General features: G+C 32.0%; 5 protein-coding genes across 5 annotated transcripts; 2 read left to right on the top strand and 3 right to left on the bottom strand.

The window, feature by feature from the left end:
• The first annotated feature begins 970 nt into the window (after positions 1-970).
• Positions 971-4,485, top strand: LOC124920941 (transcription factor bHLH104-like). The gene is made up of 5 exons (XM_047461531.1): positions 971-1,200; positions 1,537-1,620; positions 2,071-2,148; positions 2,929-3,091; positions 3,983-4,485. The coding sequence occupies exons 1-5, from the start codon at positions 1,097-1,099 to the stop codon at positions 4,229-4,231; spliced, it is 678 nt and encodes a 225-aa protein (XP_047317487.1). The 5' UTR covers positions 971-1,096; the 3' UTR covers positions 4,232-4,485.
• Positions 4,457-6,868, bottom strand: LOC124920940 (WAT1-related protein At5g07050-like). Its single transcript, XM_047461530.1, has 7 exons — positions 6,596-6,868; positions 6,447-6,509; positions 6,232-6,348; positions 5,881-6,112; positions 5,632-5,790; positions 5,127-5,278; positions 4,457-5,028 (listed from the first exon to the last, which is right to left on the bottom strand). The coding sequence occupies exons 1-7, from the start codon at positions 6,793-6,795 to the stop codon at positions 4,881-4,883; spliced, it is 1,071 nt and encodes a 356-aa protein (XP_047317486.1). The 5' UTR covers positions 6,796-6,868; the 3' UTR covers positions 4,457-4,880.
• Positions 6,869-6,935: 67 nt separating this feature from the next.
• On the bottom strand, positions 6,936-7,816 carry LOC124921934 (CASP-like protein 5B3). Its single transcript, XM_047462641.1, has 3 exons — positions 7,651-7,816; positions 7,450-7,582; positions 6,936-7,355 (listed from the first exon to the last, which is right to left on the bottom strand). Exons 1-3 carry the CDS (start codon positions 7,779-7,781, stop codon positions 7,161-7,163), a joined length of 459 nt encoding a protein of 152 aa, XP_047318597.1. The 5' UTR covers positions 7,782-7,816; the 3' UTR covers positions 6,936-7,160.
• Positions 7,817-9,099: 1,283 nt separating this feature from the next.
• On the bottom strand, positions 9,100-10,300 carry LOC124921710. Its single transcript, XM_047462398.1, has 4 exons — positions 10,153-10,300; positions 9,820-9,934; positions 9,548-9,736; positions 9,100-9,473 (listed from the first exon to the last, which is right to left on the bottom strand). The coding sequence occupies exons 1-4, from the start codon at positions 10,218-10,220 to the stop codon at positions 9,372-9,374; spliced, it is 474 nt and encodes a 157-aa protein (XP_047318354.1). The 5' UTR covers positions 10,221-10,300; the 3' UTR covers positions 9,100-9,371.
• Positions 10,301-12,611: 2,311 nt separating this feature from the next.
• On the top strand, positions 12,612-14,040 carry LOC124919325. The gene is made up of 5 exons (XM_047459550.1): positions 12,612-12,865; positions 13,175-13,289; positions 13,401-13,490; positions 13,581-13,679; positions 13,770-14,040. Exons 1-5 carry the CDS (start codon positions 12,798-12,800, stop codon positions 13,869-13,871), a joined length of 474 nt encoding a protein of 157 aa, XP_047315506.1. The 5' UTR covers positions 12,612-12,797; the 3' UTR covers positions 13,872-14,040.
• The last annotated feature ends 2,295 nt before the right edge of the window (positions 14,041-16,335 follow it).

Genomic DNA, 16,335 nt, shown 5'->3' with positions numbered 1-16,335 from the left:
TTTGTTAGGTTGCAAATTCGAACCTACAAATAACATTTTAAAAATTATTTTTAACCGTTTTAAGTTTATGAGCGGGTCAACCCACAATCCGACCCAAGTATCAATTTACTCTCACATAAATATCCAAATTAACCACAGTTCTCGACCCGGCAATCTGGACACTTTAAAAATTAAGCATCATTATATATATATATAGATAATCCAACATAAAAAAGCCTTAAACTATTTTGAAAAGGTAAAATATACATAGGTTGTTATCCATTATTTTAATAATTTTTTATAATAACTTAACAAATAAAAAATTATAGTCAAACATATTTTAATATTCTTTTATTCATTATCTATAATTTTTATTATTTTTATAATTTTTTTATATTTATATAAAATTATTATAATAATAATAAAATATAAATTTAAACATATATATATATATATATATATTCACGTTTTAAATTTATTATATAAGTATATCTTCTCTTCACTTTATTTTTATTTACTATTTAAAATAATCCAAAAAAAACATTTAAAAAAATATATATTAGATTTTACAACCTTATTATAATATTATATTTATATTTTATTTTATAATTGTTAAAAAAATAATAAATTAAATTTTATACACACTTTATAAAGAATAAATAGATAATAATAGAGAATATATAAATAATATAAAAAAAATATTTACAGAAAAAATACCTATTTAATTATTACTTTAATTAAATTTTAAAAAAATATATTAATAAAAACTTATAATTTATTTTAAAATAATTTATTTTTTAATTTAAATAATTTATTAATATTTAAAATTAAGTAAATAAAAAATATATATTTAAATATACACAACATTATATATATAAAAAATAAACACGGGGCGTATAAAATTGTATGAAACGTATTAAAATAATACTTTGACATATATATATATATATATATATATAAAGGTAGCGTATGTTGAGAAGAATTTATGGGCATTTTTTCTTCCAGCATAATATTCAGACTTTATCTCCTTTATCTATCTATCTGCCTCTTCAATACCAATCCAATCTGATAACCATATCCATTTTCTAGGGTTTCGCCTTATGAATGCTTGACGATCATGAATCCTCTCGACGACACCAGCTGGAGGGATCTGCTAGACTATACCAACTTCATCGACGACGCACCTACCTCCTCCGATATCTGCTGGGCTAACGACCAAATGTATGTTCCTCGAATATCATTGTTTTCTCATCATTAGATTGCGATGTTTCTTTTCTGTGTAATCATCTACGCTTAATAATAAGCACTGCATTTGAGGAATGCTATTAATGTTGTTGGGGATCCGTAGGTGGCCTTGTGCTAGCAAGTTCCGTTCACAATTGTTGGCTGAAAAATCATCAAAGAACAGAAATATGAAAGAAAAATATAACATTATTATGCATCATGTTATGGGGCATACGGGTAGTGCTGCATGATTAGATGTGGATGAGATCCATGGGAAATAATATTGTGGACTCACATTTTCTTGTATGCTTTTGTTGTTGGTTGTTATTGTAGTTCTGGTGCTGAAGTTGATGCTTCATTTATTGAAGTGACACCACAAGAGGAACAAGGCACGGAAAGGAATTGCCCAAGGAAGAGGTATTCATTTTCACAAGTTGAATTATGTTTCAAAATTTCTGTTTACCTATGAGGTGTGGTGAAAGAAGCTGCATGTCCTTTGGAATGTAAACAGTTTGGTCTTTGTGTGTTCTTGAAGTAGTTAATTAAGTCTTGTAGTGCTTTGCTCACAATTCTCTTATCTTGTATATTTCACGAATCTTCTTGATCTTACATGTGATTTATGTATTGTCCACATTTTGGGCTGACCTCCAGGGAATGTCTTATTAACAGATTTCCATCTTTTAGTTCTCCACTTGTAAATATCATAACCATCCTTTTGATTTGTTGGATTTTCTTCTTTTACTAATTTGGTTATAATCGTATTCATGGAGTTTTTGGTTATCTTTGATTCTTCGATGGGTTTTGATGTGATAGATGTCAACTGTTCATAACTGGGTATTCATAGGTTTCCCTTTTTCATATTTGTAGAGCAAGGGGTGATTCAAGCAGCAAGGTGGGTACAAAAGCTTGCCGCGAGAGGTTGCGCAGAGAGAAATTGAATGAAAGGCAAGTTTCTTATTATTAGACTCCAAGACAATAAAATTACTTTTCATTTTGAATACTTTCATTTCTGTACCTTTCTGTGACGTATACTCCCATTCAACTCGTGTTGCTGATCCTATAGAAGCTCAAAGTTACAAACTACAATGCACATAATTGTTGCAGATCCTCAACTAATGTAGAGGAATTTTTTGGTTTTGTGTGAGAGGATAACAGATTTTAGCAATGAAGATCATCTTTGTTAAATGCTAAAATTCATGACAGTTATTTAAGGCATTGATACATGTGAACAATGCAATGCACATAATTGTTGCAGATCCTCAAGTAATGTAGAGGATTTTTTTTGGTTTTGGGTGAGAGGATAACAGATGTTAGCAATGAAGATCATATTTGTTAAGAGTTAAAATTCATGCAATTATTTAAGGAATTGATACTTGTGAGCAATTGAATTCTTGCCTATTATTTCTCCATCCATCCCATTTTTCGCTTTCAGATTCATGTTCTCTTTACCCAGTTTTGTGTCAGAATGTGTTTCTTGTTAGTTATTTTCTTGTTATAATAAGTTTTTGATATATGCCTCCTAGAACACGCGTCAAAGATACTTTCTACTAATAAAGATATTATGTAATTTTGAACAACATAAATTTCAGGAGTAACTTGTCATATGTTGGGTGGTAAATTTCAGCTGTAACTTGTCATAAGTTGGGTGATTTTGTGACATGGACTAGGGTCAGCAGACTTAACTAATTACTGATCTAGAAATAACTTCAATTTAAAATTTGGCAGATTCTTAGAACTGAGTTCAATTCTAGAGCCTGGGAGACCTCCCAAAACTGACAAGTTGTCAATTCTTGGAGATGCAATCCGAGTGTTGGGCCAGCTGAAAGAAGAATCAGAGGAATACAAGGAGACTAATCAAAAGCTCCAAGAGGAGATAAAAACTTTAAAGGTATTTTATCTTCTAAATATTCTGTTCCCTCTCTTTACAACTGGTGAAATGACCCTGGCCTCAAATATGCGCTCGTACTCCAATTCTACTACAATATAGTCTATTAACCTATAAATATTGAGGATTGATCTCTTGGTTTGGATAAAGTTTGTTTGATCCATGGCTACATGAGAGAGTTTTGGTGGTTGTATTGCTGTTCAAATTCAAGTTGCCTTGGAAAAAAAGTACTATGAAATATACAACTTATAGTGTTCTCACACTTCAACCAAAAACAGAACTGGTTAAGAGCATCATCCTCTTACATATCAAAATTATCTAGATTTAATGTTGAGCTGATTTACCTCTATAACTTACCTTTAAATAATGAAGACTGAAGCATCCCTGTACAGGAATCTATTTACTACCGAGTTCATAAATAAAGGCATTAACTCTGCCATCGAAGTTTGTTTGAACTTGGGTTTTGGGGAAGATTCTTATGATATTTGGATACAATGTAATGCTTATAATGATGTATTTGTCAATTTTAAGTTCCACCCTAGACTATATATATATTCCTTCCTCTATGAGACTGTTTTGATATGAGTCCTTTTTAAAGGGCAATTCTTTATAGATTTTGTTTGTTTCATACTCCCAGCTACATGATAATTTTTGTTGATTGTCCAATTTTTAAACATCATCTCACTAAATAGGTTTTGACACTATAGAAAGGCCAAGTTACAAAGTTTGAACATAAGAAAAAACTGTTAAAGTTTCCCTTTTAAAAGGGTTCAAGTCAAAATGCTTTCATTGTTGAAGGGTTTACTTAAAAAAATAATAGTCCAAGGGCAGATTTCAAAATTGACCTATAATATAATGGCTTATTTATGGGTACTCATTTTTTTCTTATCACAGTTGGAGAAAAATGAATTGCGTGAAGAAAAACAAGTACTTAAAGCAGACAGAGAAATGATAGAACATCAGTTGAAATCTGCATCTGCTGGCCCTGCTGGGTTCATGCAAGGTCACCCAGCTCCATATCATTCTGGTCTTAACAAGATGCCCATTTACCCCAGTTACGGATTTGTTCCAATGTGGCATTATCTACCTCCATCAACTGTTGATATATCCCAAGATAAACATCTCAGGCCTCCTGCTGCTTAGAAAGACTACAGATGGTATTGTGGAAAAAAAGGCCAACTCTCATAAGGAATAGAGTACATTCCCATTCAACTGTAAATATGATTGTCACTGTAGTTGGTAACAGGTCCTGGTTTATAGTCATTTAAATGGCAGTAACTAGATTAATGTACCAGCAAGATATTAAGTTGGGTTGAATGTATGTCCATGTCATTTTTTTTATATCATAACTTTTACCTAGTTTTTTTAATATAATAAAGAGTTTGGATACAGAATGTTTTACCATTGGTATTTTCATATATTTTCTTGCTTAAAGGGTTTTAATTATGTGATTGGACATTCAATAGATAGATAAGTCATCAAATGACACCAAGAACTACATGATATAATTTGTGTTATAACCATAGATTTCAGATTCCACTTGTGGGATAGAAAACATTGGTAATATATAATACAGAAACTTTACAAGCATAATAACTGGTAACTAGGTGTGTTGGACATGCCTCTTCCCATTGCTGGTGCAATAATGTTTTGTTCCACTATCTTATATGTTGACTTGAAGAGGAAATTGAAGCTGTAGTTCTGGTTTGGGTAAGGTAATTCCTTGTGTCCTTTTACCTAGCTTAATATTGGTGCACCTTTATGTTTTAAATTAGTTCAATGGACTAAAACTTTATAGTTCTTCTTTCTTATCCTTCCCAGCTGAAATTTGCAGATGTAGTTTAGTATCTTCACAAGGCTCTTCTGGTTTTTCTTCATCACCTTCTTTGCCCCACAATAACATGTATAGGCCAATGATGACAATGACTGCTCCTATGATGCTGAAAAAGTAAGCCGAACTGTTAGGCACCTTTTCACTATCTTTTTACTTTGGCTTGTTTCAGCCTAGGGCTTATTGAATGAAAAGAAGAAGAAATACCTGCCCATATAGAGTTTTTCTCCAAAGACAAAGTAGGCTAGAGCGGCTACTAAGATTGTTGAAAGGGGACTAAACATTGTGACAAAAACTGGTCCTTTTTGCTTAGTGCACCATAGTTGGATGAAGACGACGATACCAGACATCAGAATACCCTGCCAAACATGCAATGCATAAACATGGATAAGTAAGTTTAGGGTGTAGATGTTATGTAAAAAAGATGAGTCAGATTCTGAAGGCCTTGTTTGATCTGGGGTTATTTGAATAACCAAGTCATTATTTTCAAAGCTTGTTTGATGTAGGTATAGAAAGTTAGATTATTTGGGTAAGAAGACATATTAGGAGTATAACTATAAATATATAATCAATAAATAACTTTTTTTGAAGGGCATTTTAATTGGTTGGTGATTTGAGTATAGTGTTGATTAGACAGTGATTTATTTGAAATTAATCCCAAATAACTCAATGATTATACCGGGCCTAAGTATTTATACTGTTAAATCCTTACTGCATATATTGTAGACCAAAAGTCAATATCAAAACCCATAGTCCAGGCAGACAGTTTATGTTCACTGCAGAATGTGAAGACAGCTGATTGTGCCGCTCCCATGAAGCTCATCCAGGTTGTCAATGACAACTGTGCTGGATATCTTTTGAGGGTAAATGCCTGCAACGAATAAAGATGTATGTAAACTAGGTCTATCTTGCAGTTTTTGTTTTAGGTAGTAAATGTAATAGGTCATTTTGGATCTGAGACCTGCATTATGTACCATATAGACCAAGAAACACAGCTTGCAACAGTAAGTAGAGAGCCTTTCAGCCAATCTTCTTGGAAAACTGAACTTCCTTGAATATGGATCAGAGGAGGCCATAGATTCTTAATGGTAGGTCCTTTGTACAATGTCATAGTCATGACTCCAGCCAGGGAGATTAATGTTCCAAGAACTTTGGCGATACCTTTAAGGTGTCCAAGATCAAGCACCTCTAACCTACATTCATTTTTTGTAAACATTACATGCCATTACCTTATTTGATCCAATTGTTTTTAGAGGGTGTGAAACTTGGATTTGTTTTCTTTGCTATAAACTTGGAATGAATTCAATGCAACCTGAGGGCAACAGCGATAACAAAAGTTAAAGAAGCTACGGTATTGACCATTGAGGCGAGGAATGTTGGCGAAGTTAATTTTAAGCTTGCAAAGTACATGTTTAAGGTTAAACCAACTCTGCAAAGGGCAAAAGTAAACTTAACCATTAGTTAGTTAAATGTGTCACCCTTTCATGTGTTAACTATATAAGAGATGTAGATCTTCATAAGTTTTACCCAAGAAGGGAAAGAACAAATATCTCTGCAAACAGAGCTAATGTGAGCCTGGGCCTTGTTTCTCTGCAAGAAAGGGTATCATTTAATGTATTTTTCCCAATTTTGTTACAGTCATTCAAAACAATTGTTTGATAATTGGAAATATTTACCTTTCGAGAAAGTAGGCGAAAGGCAACATTACTAGAGTAGCTACTATCTGTCTGTAAGTTATGTAGACATGAGGATTCATCCCATGGTTGAAGGAAGCCTCTGTAATGAAATAGAGGACTGTATATCCAATCTGAGCCATCACCATGAGGAGGTGAGGTTTGAACCTCCTGAAGGTGGATGTAGTAGTAGTAGCTCCCATTGATTAGATATTATTGTAGCTTACTTTTGTTTTCATCAAATGCAGCACTTAATATAGAGAATTTGATTCTATTAGCATATTATCGTACCGGGTGAATGTTAGAAATGAGTGTGGGAATATATTATTGGCTTTATAGTGCACCATCAATTAAAAGTAGAGTTTTGAGCTGGACTGTAACATTTGGCATATATATATTCTGATTCTCTATTGTTGAGTGTGGGAATATTATAATGTTGATGAACCAAACATTAAAAGTAAATGAATAATGAAGTAAACAAATATTATTACATGTACTAACAACTCTATCTATGTAGGTTCTCTTTATGTGTGTAATTTATGGGCATTTACAGTTTGAAGATAGGTAATCAACCAGCTGCCAATAACCAGAGCATAATTAGAGCTGATATGGTAGTTGTTATCCAGGCGAAGAATGCGAACACAACTGACATTTGGTACTTTATGCAATAGTCTTCTAACACACAATGACCCATGTCATTGAAGTACAATATTGTTATCCCAGCTGATGAAGAAGCTGCTGCAAGAGATAATATGGCTGTTACCTGGACATAGACAGACAGACAGAGACAAAGAAAGTTAATTGGGTTTTTTTTGATTTTGCAGGTTTAGGGAAGGGAAGGGGGCTGACTGACTGACCCAGTCTCCAATGAGGAAGAAGCTGACGGTGAGTTGGTTATGGATCAATTTGTTGTTTGCCAAGGCATAGGCGTCGAGAAAGGTTAGGGTGCAACTCCAGATGACTTGCCATCCCATTGATGCAATTAAGTAGCTGATGATGATCATGTTAAAAGAAGACAGATTGATAGAGAAACATATATATATATATAATTGGATTACCAGAAAGCTGTAACGCTGATGAAGGTTTCAGAAGTAGCCATGGCAGTAATTGAAGCAACGGCAAAGATGCACTGGCAGATCCTAAGAACAAGACCGCTCACCGTTCCTGGTGTACCTGCAAAATCCTTCATTTTCTTCTAACAATATTACCCAAATCGAATTAATGTTTGATTAGGCGTGATAATCAAAGAAGAAGAAGAAGACTGTATAATTATATTGATGGAAATAGTCAGCCTACAATTTAATAGCCTAATTATTATTATGTGGGTTTTCTAATTTAACACATATTATAATTTTACTAGTCATTAGTCAACCACTGACCAGATCTTGCAAACCTATGTGGTTTGCCACCAACCATCTTTAACTAATATTTCAAATAAATCATAAGAACAAAAAAAAGGAGAGCAGGCTTTTTTTTCTTGTTTTTTCTAGACATGTCATCCACTCATCTACTATAGTGCTATTTCTTTTTTAGTAAATTAATAATATATATTTAATAAATAGTTTGATACTAATAAATATTATGGGAAAGAAGAAAAATCTCTATAAGGATAATAAATAAGTAAGGAGATGGCAGATCTACATCCAGCATTGATGGTTCATATGAGAGCTGATTTAGTAAGAGTTATTATGTGCAGCCTTTTATGCCCACCTCCATCCGATTTCAAATTATTTCAAAATATGCTGGTTTTATTTGTATTAATTATTATTATTATTATTATATGCATAATGAATAAATCCCTTATTATATATATTTAGAACATAAATGGATATAAGATTTCGATATTTATATTTAAAAACGTTTTAAAATATAATTAAGTTTCTTAAATTGAAGTGAAAGTCATAAATTTAATATATATATTAAAACATAAATTGATACAAGATTTCATATTTATATTTTAAACATTTTAAACTGAAATATAATTAAATTCTTAAATGGAAGTGAAAGTCATAAATTTAATATATATATATTAAAACATAAATTGATACAAGATTTTGATATCCATATATATATTAGAACATAATTTTTTTATAAAAAGCAAGAGAATTTTTAAATATATATTATTTTTGAGAGAATAAATATATATATATATATATATATATATTCCTAAACACATTTGTTTGTTTATAATATAAAAAAAAAAACTCAGTGTGGGAAAGCCAGCCAGCATTGATTTTTTAAATTTAGTAAACAACTAAAAAAATTAAAGCCTACATGCCTCTATAATTTTTTAAGAAATTCTAGAAATAAGAAATACTTTTTAATTGAATTTTCAAAATTTTCTCATTAATTTGATAGTGAAAATAACAAAAGGTACTTTGAATTAAAACTAAGGGCGTACAAGTAAATCTCTAAAATTTAAAAATACATGAAATAGCCCCCAATTGATATATATGAAAATGAAAAAAAAAAATGTTTCAAACACCAACAAAACCAGAATCAATATTAAGAAAACCCACAAATTCATAAGGACAGGATGGATTTAGAATGTGCAGGATTCAAGATTCCATATTTTTTGAACTATACTAAACAATAATTTAGGCAGATAAATGCAATCAACATTTTGCTCTTCCATGGATGGAATTCAAAATTTTCCAAATAAAGCTGCCACATTCTGAGTCTCAAGTCTATCTCTACTACACTAAAGAGATAAATTGAAAGCAAATCATACCAAAAAAAACAAAAAACAAATCTAGATCTTCATCTTCATCTTCTTTCTTCAGCCTGTTTTGGTTTTGTGAACCTTCTTCTTAGCCAATCTTACTGGAATTGAATTCTTCATGCCAATGAAAAATAGAATAGCCCCAAACAAAGCCAGGTTCTGCCACACAAAAAAAAATGTCAATTACAATATATAAAATTGACCAAAACCAACCAAGATTTTCACAATTTTACCTGAGTGAATTTGACAAAGAGTTGAGAATATTCATCCTTTTCAGCATCATAGTTATAGAAATCAAACAAAATTGGAGTAACTATCAACTGATGAAGTAACAACAGATAAGCTCCAATTGAACTTCCAAATATGAAAAGAAGACTTCCCAATCCTTTCAAAGCTATTGAAGCTCCAACCAAGTTTTTGATCTGTAAACAAACATTTCATATCAATCCAACCAACCAACCATGATTAATCAATAATGATCCATGTTTTGTTTCTATATTCTTACTTCCAATGGAGGCACAACTAATCCAGTCAGACTATTCACATGATTCGAAAACACATTAAACTTAGGTTTCAGAGCTTTTGCTGCCGGCCCACCATGAATCCCGAATTCATTGAATCTGATAAGAAAAAAAAGTACAGTGGGGCTCAAAAAACAGAGATCCAAGCCTAAAGTGTTCAAATTTCGTAAAATCGATCAAAACCCATTATAGAAGATACAAACAAATGAACAAATCGATGGAGAAACAAAAGTAAGCATAGAGAGAATGCAGATCTGATTATAAAACAAGGTGAAAACAAAGAAATGTAAAATAAAAAAATGAATGAGCTTGCTTACTCTTGCCATGCTGAGAGAATGAACACTGAGACGAACAAAACCCTTCCGAGGAAAGCTAAAAACGCCATTGATGTACTTTCTCTGTCTAAAATTTAAGACAGAGAGAATGGAAAGAAGAAGAAGAAGGGACGCGTATCAAAGAGAGAGAGACACAATTTATAAAGATGGACATAAACTCAAATATAATATTTTTAAAAAAAGTAAAGTTAATTAATCATTTGCGAGAATAGTATTTAAGTGGTACTCGCTAATAAAATATTACACGTGGCAAAGAAAAAACATTTGGACAGGAAACACGTCAAGAGAACCAATCAGATCTTGTCGTGTTTGTCATTCATGTTAGCATGGCGCGTGATTAATGAATATTGCTCTTTTTTGTACTAGAGGAATACGGTTTGAATTTCATTAAGAAGACTATGATGAAGTTTGAGATTTTGTTAAAATAATCAAATTGGCCCCTTAATTCTTTATAAAATAATACATTTTGAGAGCAACTTAAAGTTTAAGGTCTTGTTTGTATCACTTGATCCCTATTAGAGACCACCTCTTACATAGAGGAGTAATGATTAAAATATATATATTTACAGTTTTACCCTCTCAGAGATCTCATCTGTGTTTGTATGGAAATCTCATTTATAAGGAAATTTGAGTGCCTAAATACATACGGTGTGTCACTAATTTAAATAGCGCTGGTGACCCTATTTTTTTTTAATGACAATTGTACCCTTGCGTAACGCAACTCCAGTTGCGTGACGCAATCGATTTTTTTTTTGTCTCGCGGGTGCGTGACGCGATTGCGTAACGCAACTGGGGTGCGTGACGCGATTGCGTAACGCAACTGGAGTTGCGTGACGCAACTGGACATTTTCGTCAAAAAAAAAGGGTCACCAGCGCTATTAAATTTAGTGGCCCACACCATATGCATTTAGGCCCCTTTTTAGGGCCATTTGCTCAAATTCCCCCATTTATATGATTGTATCAGTCTCATAAAAAAATTAACTTACTAACTTAAACTTAAGCCTGGTTGGTTATAGGTTTTTATTTTAATTTTTCCAAAATCAATTTTTAAATCAATCACTTCTCACCAATCATATCACTCATTTCATTAACCAAAATACTAAAATACTTTTTATTTTATATTTTATTTATATATATCAATACTTTTAAGGTTTTTATAAAAATAATCATTATCTCTTCAAAATTATCACCCATCATTCAATTTTTCTCTCTCTTGATTTTTTAAAAAACCCATAACCAACCAGGCCTTAGTTTAAATGTCAAAATGATTTATAAAATAAAACAAATTGATGGTCACCTTTACTTTAAATCGTGTTAAATTGAGGGGAAATTTGAGGAGATGACCCTCCAGATGGACCTAATTACGGATGGTGCGGACCTATAATTTTAATAGTGCTGGTGACCCTTTTTTTTAATGACAATTATACCCTTGTGTAATGCAACTCCAGTTGCGTGACGTAACCGATTTTTTTTTTTTCAGATTTTTTTTTTTCAAATTTTTTTTTTCGGGGTTGCGTGACGCAACTGGAGTTGCGTGACGCGATTGCGTAACGCAACGGGGGTTGCGTGACGCAACTGGGGCATTTTCGTCCAAAAAAAATAATAATTAAATTTTTTTGAAAAATAAAAAAATAAAAAATTGCGTCACGCAATAGAGACATTTTCGTCAGGAAAAAAAAAGGGTCACCAGCGCTTTTAAAATTATGGGCCCGCACCATCCGTAATTAGGCCCGGAGGGTCGTTTCCTCAAATTTCTCAAATTGAGTGGGTTATGTGACATCATTTTTTAGTATCTCACATTAAAAAGAAAATTAATAATAATTAATAATTAAACAAATTTGATGTAGGATATATAAAAATTTATCAAAAATTCATTAATTTATATATAAAAGAAAATTCATATAATTAAATTAAAAATCTATAAAAAAAAATGAAAAATTATGAAAAAGAAAAAAATTATCAAAACTTTATTAGTTAAAATAAATAATGAGAAATAAAAATATTAAATTATCAAAAGTTTGTTAGTTAAAATATTGATAGAGATCTCAACTTATAAGCACAATCAAAAGTGGCCAAATAATTTATCAAAAAAGTTTAGAAAATTCATATAATTCATTCAAAATTATATAAATATCAAAATAATATTACATTATTTTTTACTTTTTACTTTTATAATTTAAAAAATAAATAAAGGCGTTAATAATAAATAAACATCTTTTGAAAAGATTCCAATTCAAAATATCACATATATGGTTTGAAAATATTTTATTAATATTTTTTTTATTATGTATGTATATATGAACATACTAATTAATTATTTTTTAAAAATATTGTAAGCTATTATTAATAAAAAGGAATTCAAAAAAAAATAGTCATGTCACGTGCAAGCACGATTGTAAATAAGTAGAAAACAAACGTCCATAATTGTATTTCCAGTTGTCAAGATCGGAATCTGCAAATTTCTTATTAGGCTTTTCTCAACGGCTGCTTTCTTCATCATCTTCATCTTCTTCGTTCAACCTTTCTCCGGTCCGGTCTCCGATCAATATCCAGGACTGACTGCTCGGAGGCGTTTCAGGTTCACGATTTCATCTCTCTAGACTCTCTCATTACCTCAATCCGTAACAATGGGGTTCGCTTCGTTCCTTGGACGCTTGCTTTTCGCTTCTATATTCATCCTCTCCGCCAGACAAATGTAAGCTTCCCTGTCATCTCATTCTACGTACAAATCTGTACTCGTCTTGACTCGATCACTACAAACTCATTGTTTAGGGTTTAGTCACATGAGAATACCAGATCTAGTATATACTCTGTTTCAAAACTTCTTGTAACCTAGATTTAAGCATTGTATTCTCGGATCTAGACAGACATTGGTGATTTCTTTGTATTTTGACTATTTTCAACATTTCGACCTGTAAAACAAATAGAAATGCAAGTATTTCAATTCATCTAGGAGCAAGCAAATTGAGTTTAATTACTTGTAGATTCCTTCTACCTTTTATAGGTACAATGATCTTGGAACGAATGATAGCCCATCAGCTCAGCAATTTGCTCCAAAGTTAGCAGTTTTGCAAGGGTTTCTGAATACCAAATTTGGAGATGAAGCAATACAGATTGATGTGAGGACTTTTTTATACATTGAAAACTACTCTCTTATTTGTGTTTGTTTCAATAAAAGATAATATCTTTTTGCTTTCCTTCCTTCATTCCTCTTCTGTCCATACATACAGGTTAACCTTTTGGTTGCTGCTGCCATTGTTCTTAAAGGGCTTGGTGGATTTCTTTTTGTGTTTGGAAGTACATTTGGTGCTTATTTAATGGTAGTAGTAGTAGATACATCATTCATTCTAAACCCTTTCTTTTAAAGATTATTAAGTATTTTTAATCTAACCAAATTTGGTCTTGATCAGGTTTATTACTTGGCATTTACCACACCAGTCTTGTTTGATTTCTATAAGTATTCTTATGGGGGGGATAAATTTAATTATCTATTGGAAGAATTCATGCAGGTAAAATATTGTTTATTTGTATCAATCAATTGGTTTTGATATAGGGAGATTGAATTTTCAAATTTTTCTTCAATTTTTTGTTTGGAATAGGGATTAGCCTTGTTGGGAGCTTTGCTGTTTTTCCTTGGTATGAAGAACTCATTGCCATCAAAACAACTGAAGAAGAGGATCCCAAAAGCAAAGACAACTTGAGCTATTTATTTATTTATTTAGAAGAGGTGCTTGTTTCAGATTTGGATTAGACATTTTTTTTCTTTTTCTTTAGATTAGTAGAATATATAATAATAATATATGTATGATTATGTTATTTTCTTCTGGATTTAATTATTTTTTTCTTTCCTGAGTTACAAATGTAATTTCAAATTTTCTAAGCTATTTTTAAATTATGATTTTTTTTAGTTTATTATCTATAACTCTAAATGGTTGACCGGGTATTGTAATTCTTCCACCCAACCCAAAGAGGGGGTTGGTAATTATCTGCACCGCTTGACCGAAAAAATAAAATTAGAATGATATTATAATTTGTAAGATAAAACAAAATGACAATTAAAAAAAACTAATCAAAAATCTTAGTTAAAAACAATATCATGATCATCTTCTTTTATAAATTATTAATTATGTTAAAAATGTTTTTTTTTTTTTAAACAAAAAATGTAGACAAATATTTTTCTTCATATTCTCATTCCTGAACCAAAAAACTTGTTTTTTTAAATAATAATTTAATTATATATTTAAATTAATTATTTTTATAATAAATTATATATATTATAAATAATATTTAATAATTTATATATATTAATTATTTTTAAATTTTAAATTATAATTTATATAAAATTATTTAAAAATAAAATCTAATTTATATAATTATTAGTTTCAAACAAAATTATTTAATATTTAATTTAAAAAACTAAATTATCAATTCTTTTTATAATTAAATCAATTTGTAAAATAAGAAGAAAACAAAACTTAAAAACGGGACCAAATAAAATCAGTTTATTTCAAGAAAACATGTTAATTAGCATAAATTAATCATATAAACCAATATATTAAAGGGGAAATTTGATGGAATAACCCTCATAAGAGGGTTATTACCACTTTTAGCATGTCATTTATAATTTTATCATTTTTGACCTTTTGCCAAGGCAAAAGGTCAGTTTTACCCTTTATTAAAAAAAAAAAAAAAAAAATTTGATTTTCATTCTCCCCCGTCGTTTCCCTTTCCCCAGTTCTCCTTTCACTCCCTCTCTCTCGTTTCCAACTTCCCGAAGACGACTGATCAACCCCGAAGACGACGACGACGACGAAAATCCCCCGAAACATCGACGACGTCCTCTTCCTCGAACCCTCCCTCGAACCCCGACGAGCACCGACGACAAACAAGAGCCCCCGACGAGAATCTCAACTCCAGAACGTCGAAGGTGAGTTTATCTTCCCCGTTTCTATCCGTTTCTATCTGTTTCTATCCTAGTTCTCCGTTTTATATCCATGCATGCTATAATGGAGGAATGGTTTAGGGTATTGTTTAGGTTTAGGTATGTGTTTAGGTTTAGGTAGTGTTTATTGTTTAGGTTTATTGTTTAGGTTTAGTTTTGGGTTTAAAATGCTTCTGTCGAAGGCTGTTGCAGGGTTTTGGGTTTATTGTCGATGGCGACGATGCATTTTCGCAGGCGATAGTGCATATGTCGCAGACGACGGTGCATCTGTCGCAGACGACGGTGCATCTGTCGCAGACGACGGTGCATCTGTCGCAGACGACGGTGCATCTGTCGCAGACGACGGTGCATCTGTCGCAGACGACGGTGCATCTGTCGCAGACGACGGTGCATCTGTCGCAGACGACGGTGCATCTGTCGCAGACGACGGTGCATCTGTCGCAGACGACGGTGCATCTGTCGCAGACGACGGTGCATCTGTCGCAGGCAGAATATACTATTGCAGAATATCTGTTGTAGGGTTTTTGGTTTATTGTTGATGAAGAGGCTGTTGATGGTTTGGAGATCAACAAAGAAGCCGAGCAGAATGAAAACAAAGATGAAGAGGCTGCAGTAGTTGTTGATAAGAATGCTGAGTTGGGAAAGAAAGAATTGGCCATGAAGAAGAAGAGGAAGGTGGTTTTGGCCAAAAATAGGTTGCAGCAGTTGGGCAAGAAAAGGAAGATGAATGAAGAGGCTGACATGGGAAAGATGAATGATGAAGAGGCTGACATGGAAAAGAAGAATGATGAAGAGGCTGACTTGGGAAAGAAGAATGATGAAGAGGCTGAGTTGGGAAAGAAGAATGATGATGTATTGGTATTGACTCCAACAAGATTTCAGGGATAGAGTTTTCGGAGAAAGAAGAGGTCCACACAATTGGGGAACTATACAGATCCTAATGGAAAATCCTTTAAACTCATTGATCCAGTAACTGTAAATCCTCTTTTAGATTATGATAGTGAACTGTTTGATGATTTGAAACAATGGCTGAAGCTGGAGGATGAAGACAAGATAATAATATAAAATAATTAAAATAAATTAATTTAAATATCTTACAAATGTAAATATTAAGTGAAGTTTGCTTCACTTCTATCAGCGCTGTAAATATTGAGCGAAGCAATCTTCACCTGGTAGTGCTTGTTTCACTCATTTGAGTGCTGTAAATCCTCAGGTGAAGCTTG

The sequence above is a fragment of the Impatiens glandulifera genome, chromosome 1, assembly GCF_907164915.1.
Source record: "Impatiens glandulifera chromosome 1, dImpGla2.1, whole genome shotgun sequence".
Taxonomy (NCBI): Eukaryota; Viridiplantae; Streptophyta; class Magnoliopsida; order Ericales; family Balsaminaceae; genus Impatiens; species Impatiens glandulifera.
This window is presented reverse-complemented; position numbering and strand designations above follow the sequence as displayed.

Excerpts from the sequence above, each read along its gene's own strand:
- LOC124919325 (XM_047459550.1), top strand. The coding sequence starts at position 12,798 with ATGGGGTTCGCTTCGTTCCTTGGACGCTTGCTTTTCGCTTCTATATTC. Across the intron at positions 13,491-13,580 it reads CATTTGGTGCTTATTTAATG|GTTTATTACTTGGCATTTAC; the intron begins GTAGTAGTAGTA and ends GGTCTTGATCAG. Across the intron at positions 13,680-13,769 it reads TATTGGAAGAATTCATGCAG|GGATTAGCCTTGTTGGGAGC; the intron begins GTAAAATATTGT and ends TGTTTGGAATAG.
- LOC124920941 (XM_047461531.1), top strand. The coding sequence starts at position 1,097 with ATGAATCCTCTCGACGACACCAGCTGGAGGGATCTGCTAGACTATACC. Across the intron at positions 1,201-1,536 it reads TGCTGGGCTAACGACCAAAT|TTCTGGTGCTGAAGTTGATG; the intron begins GTATGTTCCTCG and ends TTGTTATTGTAG. Across the intron at positions 3,092-3,982 it reads AGGAGATAAAAACTTTAAAG|TTGGAGAAAAATGAATTGCG; the intron begins GTATTTTATCTT and ends TTCTTATCACAG.
- LOC124920940 (XM_047461530.1), bottom strand. The coding sequence starts at position 6,795 with ATGGGAGCTACTACTACTACATCCACCTTCAGGAGGTTCAAACCTCAC. Across the intron at positions 6,113-6,231 it reads GTTATCGCTGTTGCCCTCAG|GTTAGAGGTGCTTGATCTTG; the intron begins GTTGCATTGAAT and ends AAATGAATGTAG. Across the intron at positions 5,791-5,880 it reads CTATATGGTACATAATGCAG|GCATTTACCCTCAAAAGATA; the intron begins GTCTCAGATCCA and ends TATTCGTTGCAG.
- LOC124921710 (XM_047462398.1), bottom strand. The coding sequence starts at position 10,220 with ATGGCGTTTTTAGCTTTCCTCGGAAGGGTTTTGTTCGTCTCAGTGTTC. Across the intron at positions 9,935-10,152 it reads ATTCTCTCAGCATGGCAAGA|ATTCAATGAATTCGGGATTC; the intron begins GTAAGCAAGCTC and ends TTTTCTTATCAG. Across the intron at positions 9,474-9,547 it reads TCTTTGTCAAATTCACTCAG|AACCTGGCTTTGTTTGGGGC; the intron begins GTAAAATTGTGA and ends TTTGTGTGGCAG.
- LOC124921934 (XM_047462641.1), bottom strand. The coding sequence starts at position 7,781 with ATGAAGGATTTTGCAGGTACACCAGGAACGGTGAGCGGTCTTGTTCTT. Across the intron at positions 7,583-7,650 it reads ATCAGCGTTACAGCTTTCTG|CTACTTAATTGCATCAATGG; the intron begins GTAATCCAATTA and ends GATCATCATCAG. Across the intron at positions 7,356-7,449 it reads TCTTCCTCATTGGAGACTGG|GTAACAGCCATATTATCTCT; the intron begins GTCAGTCAGTCA and ends GTCTATGTCCAG.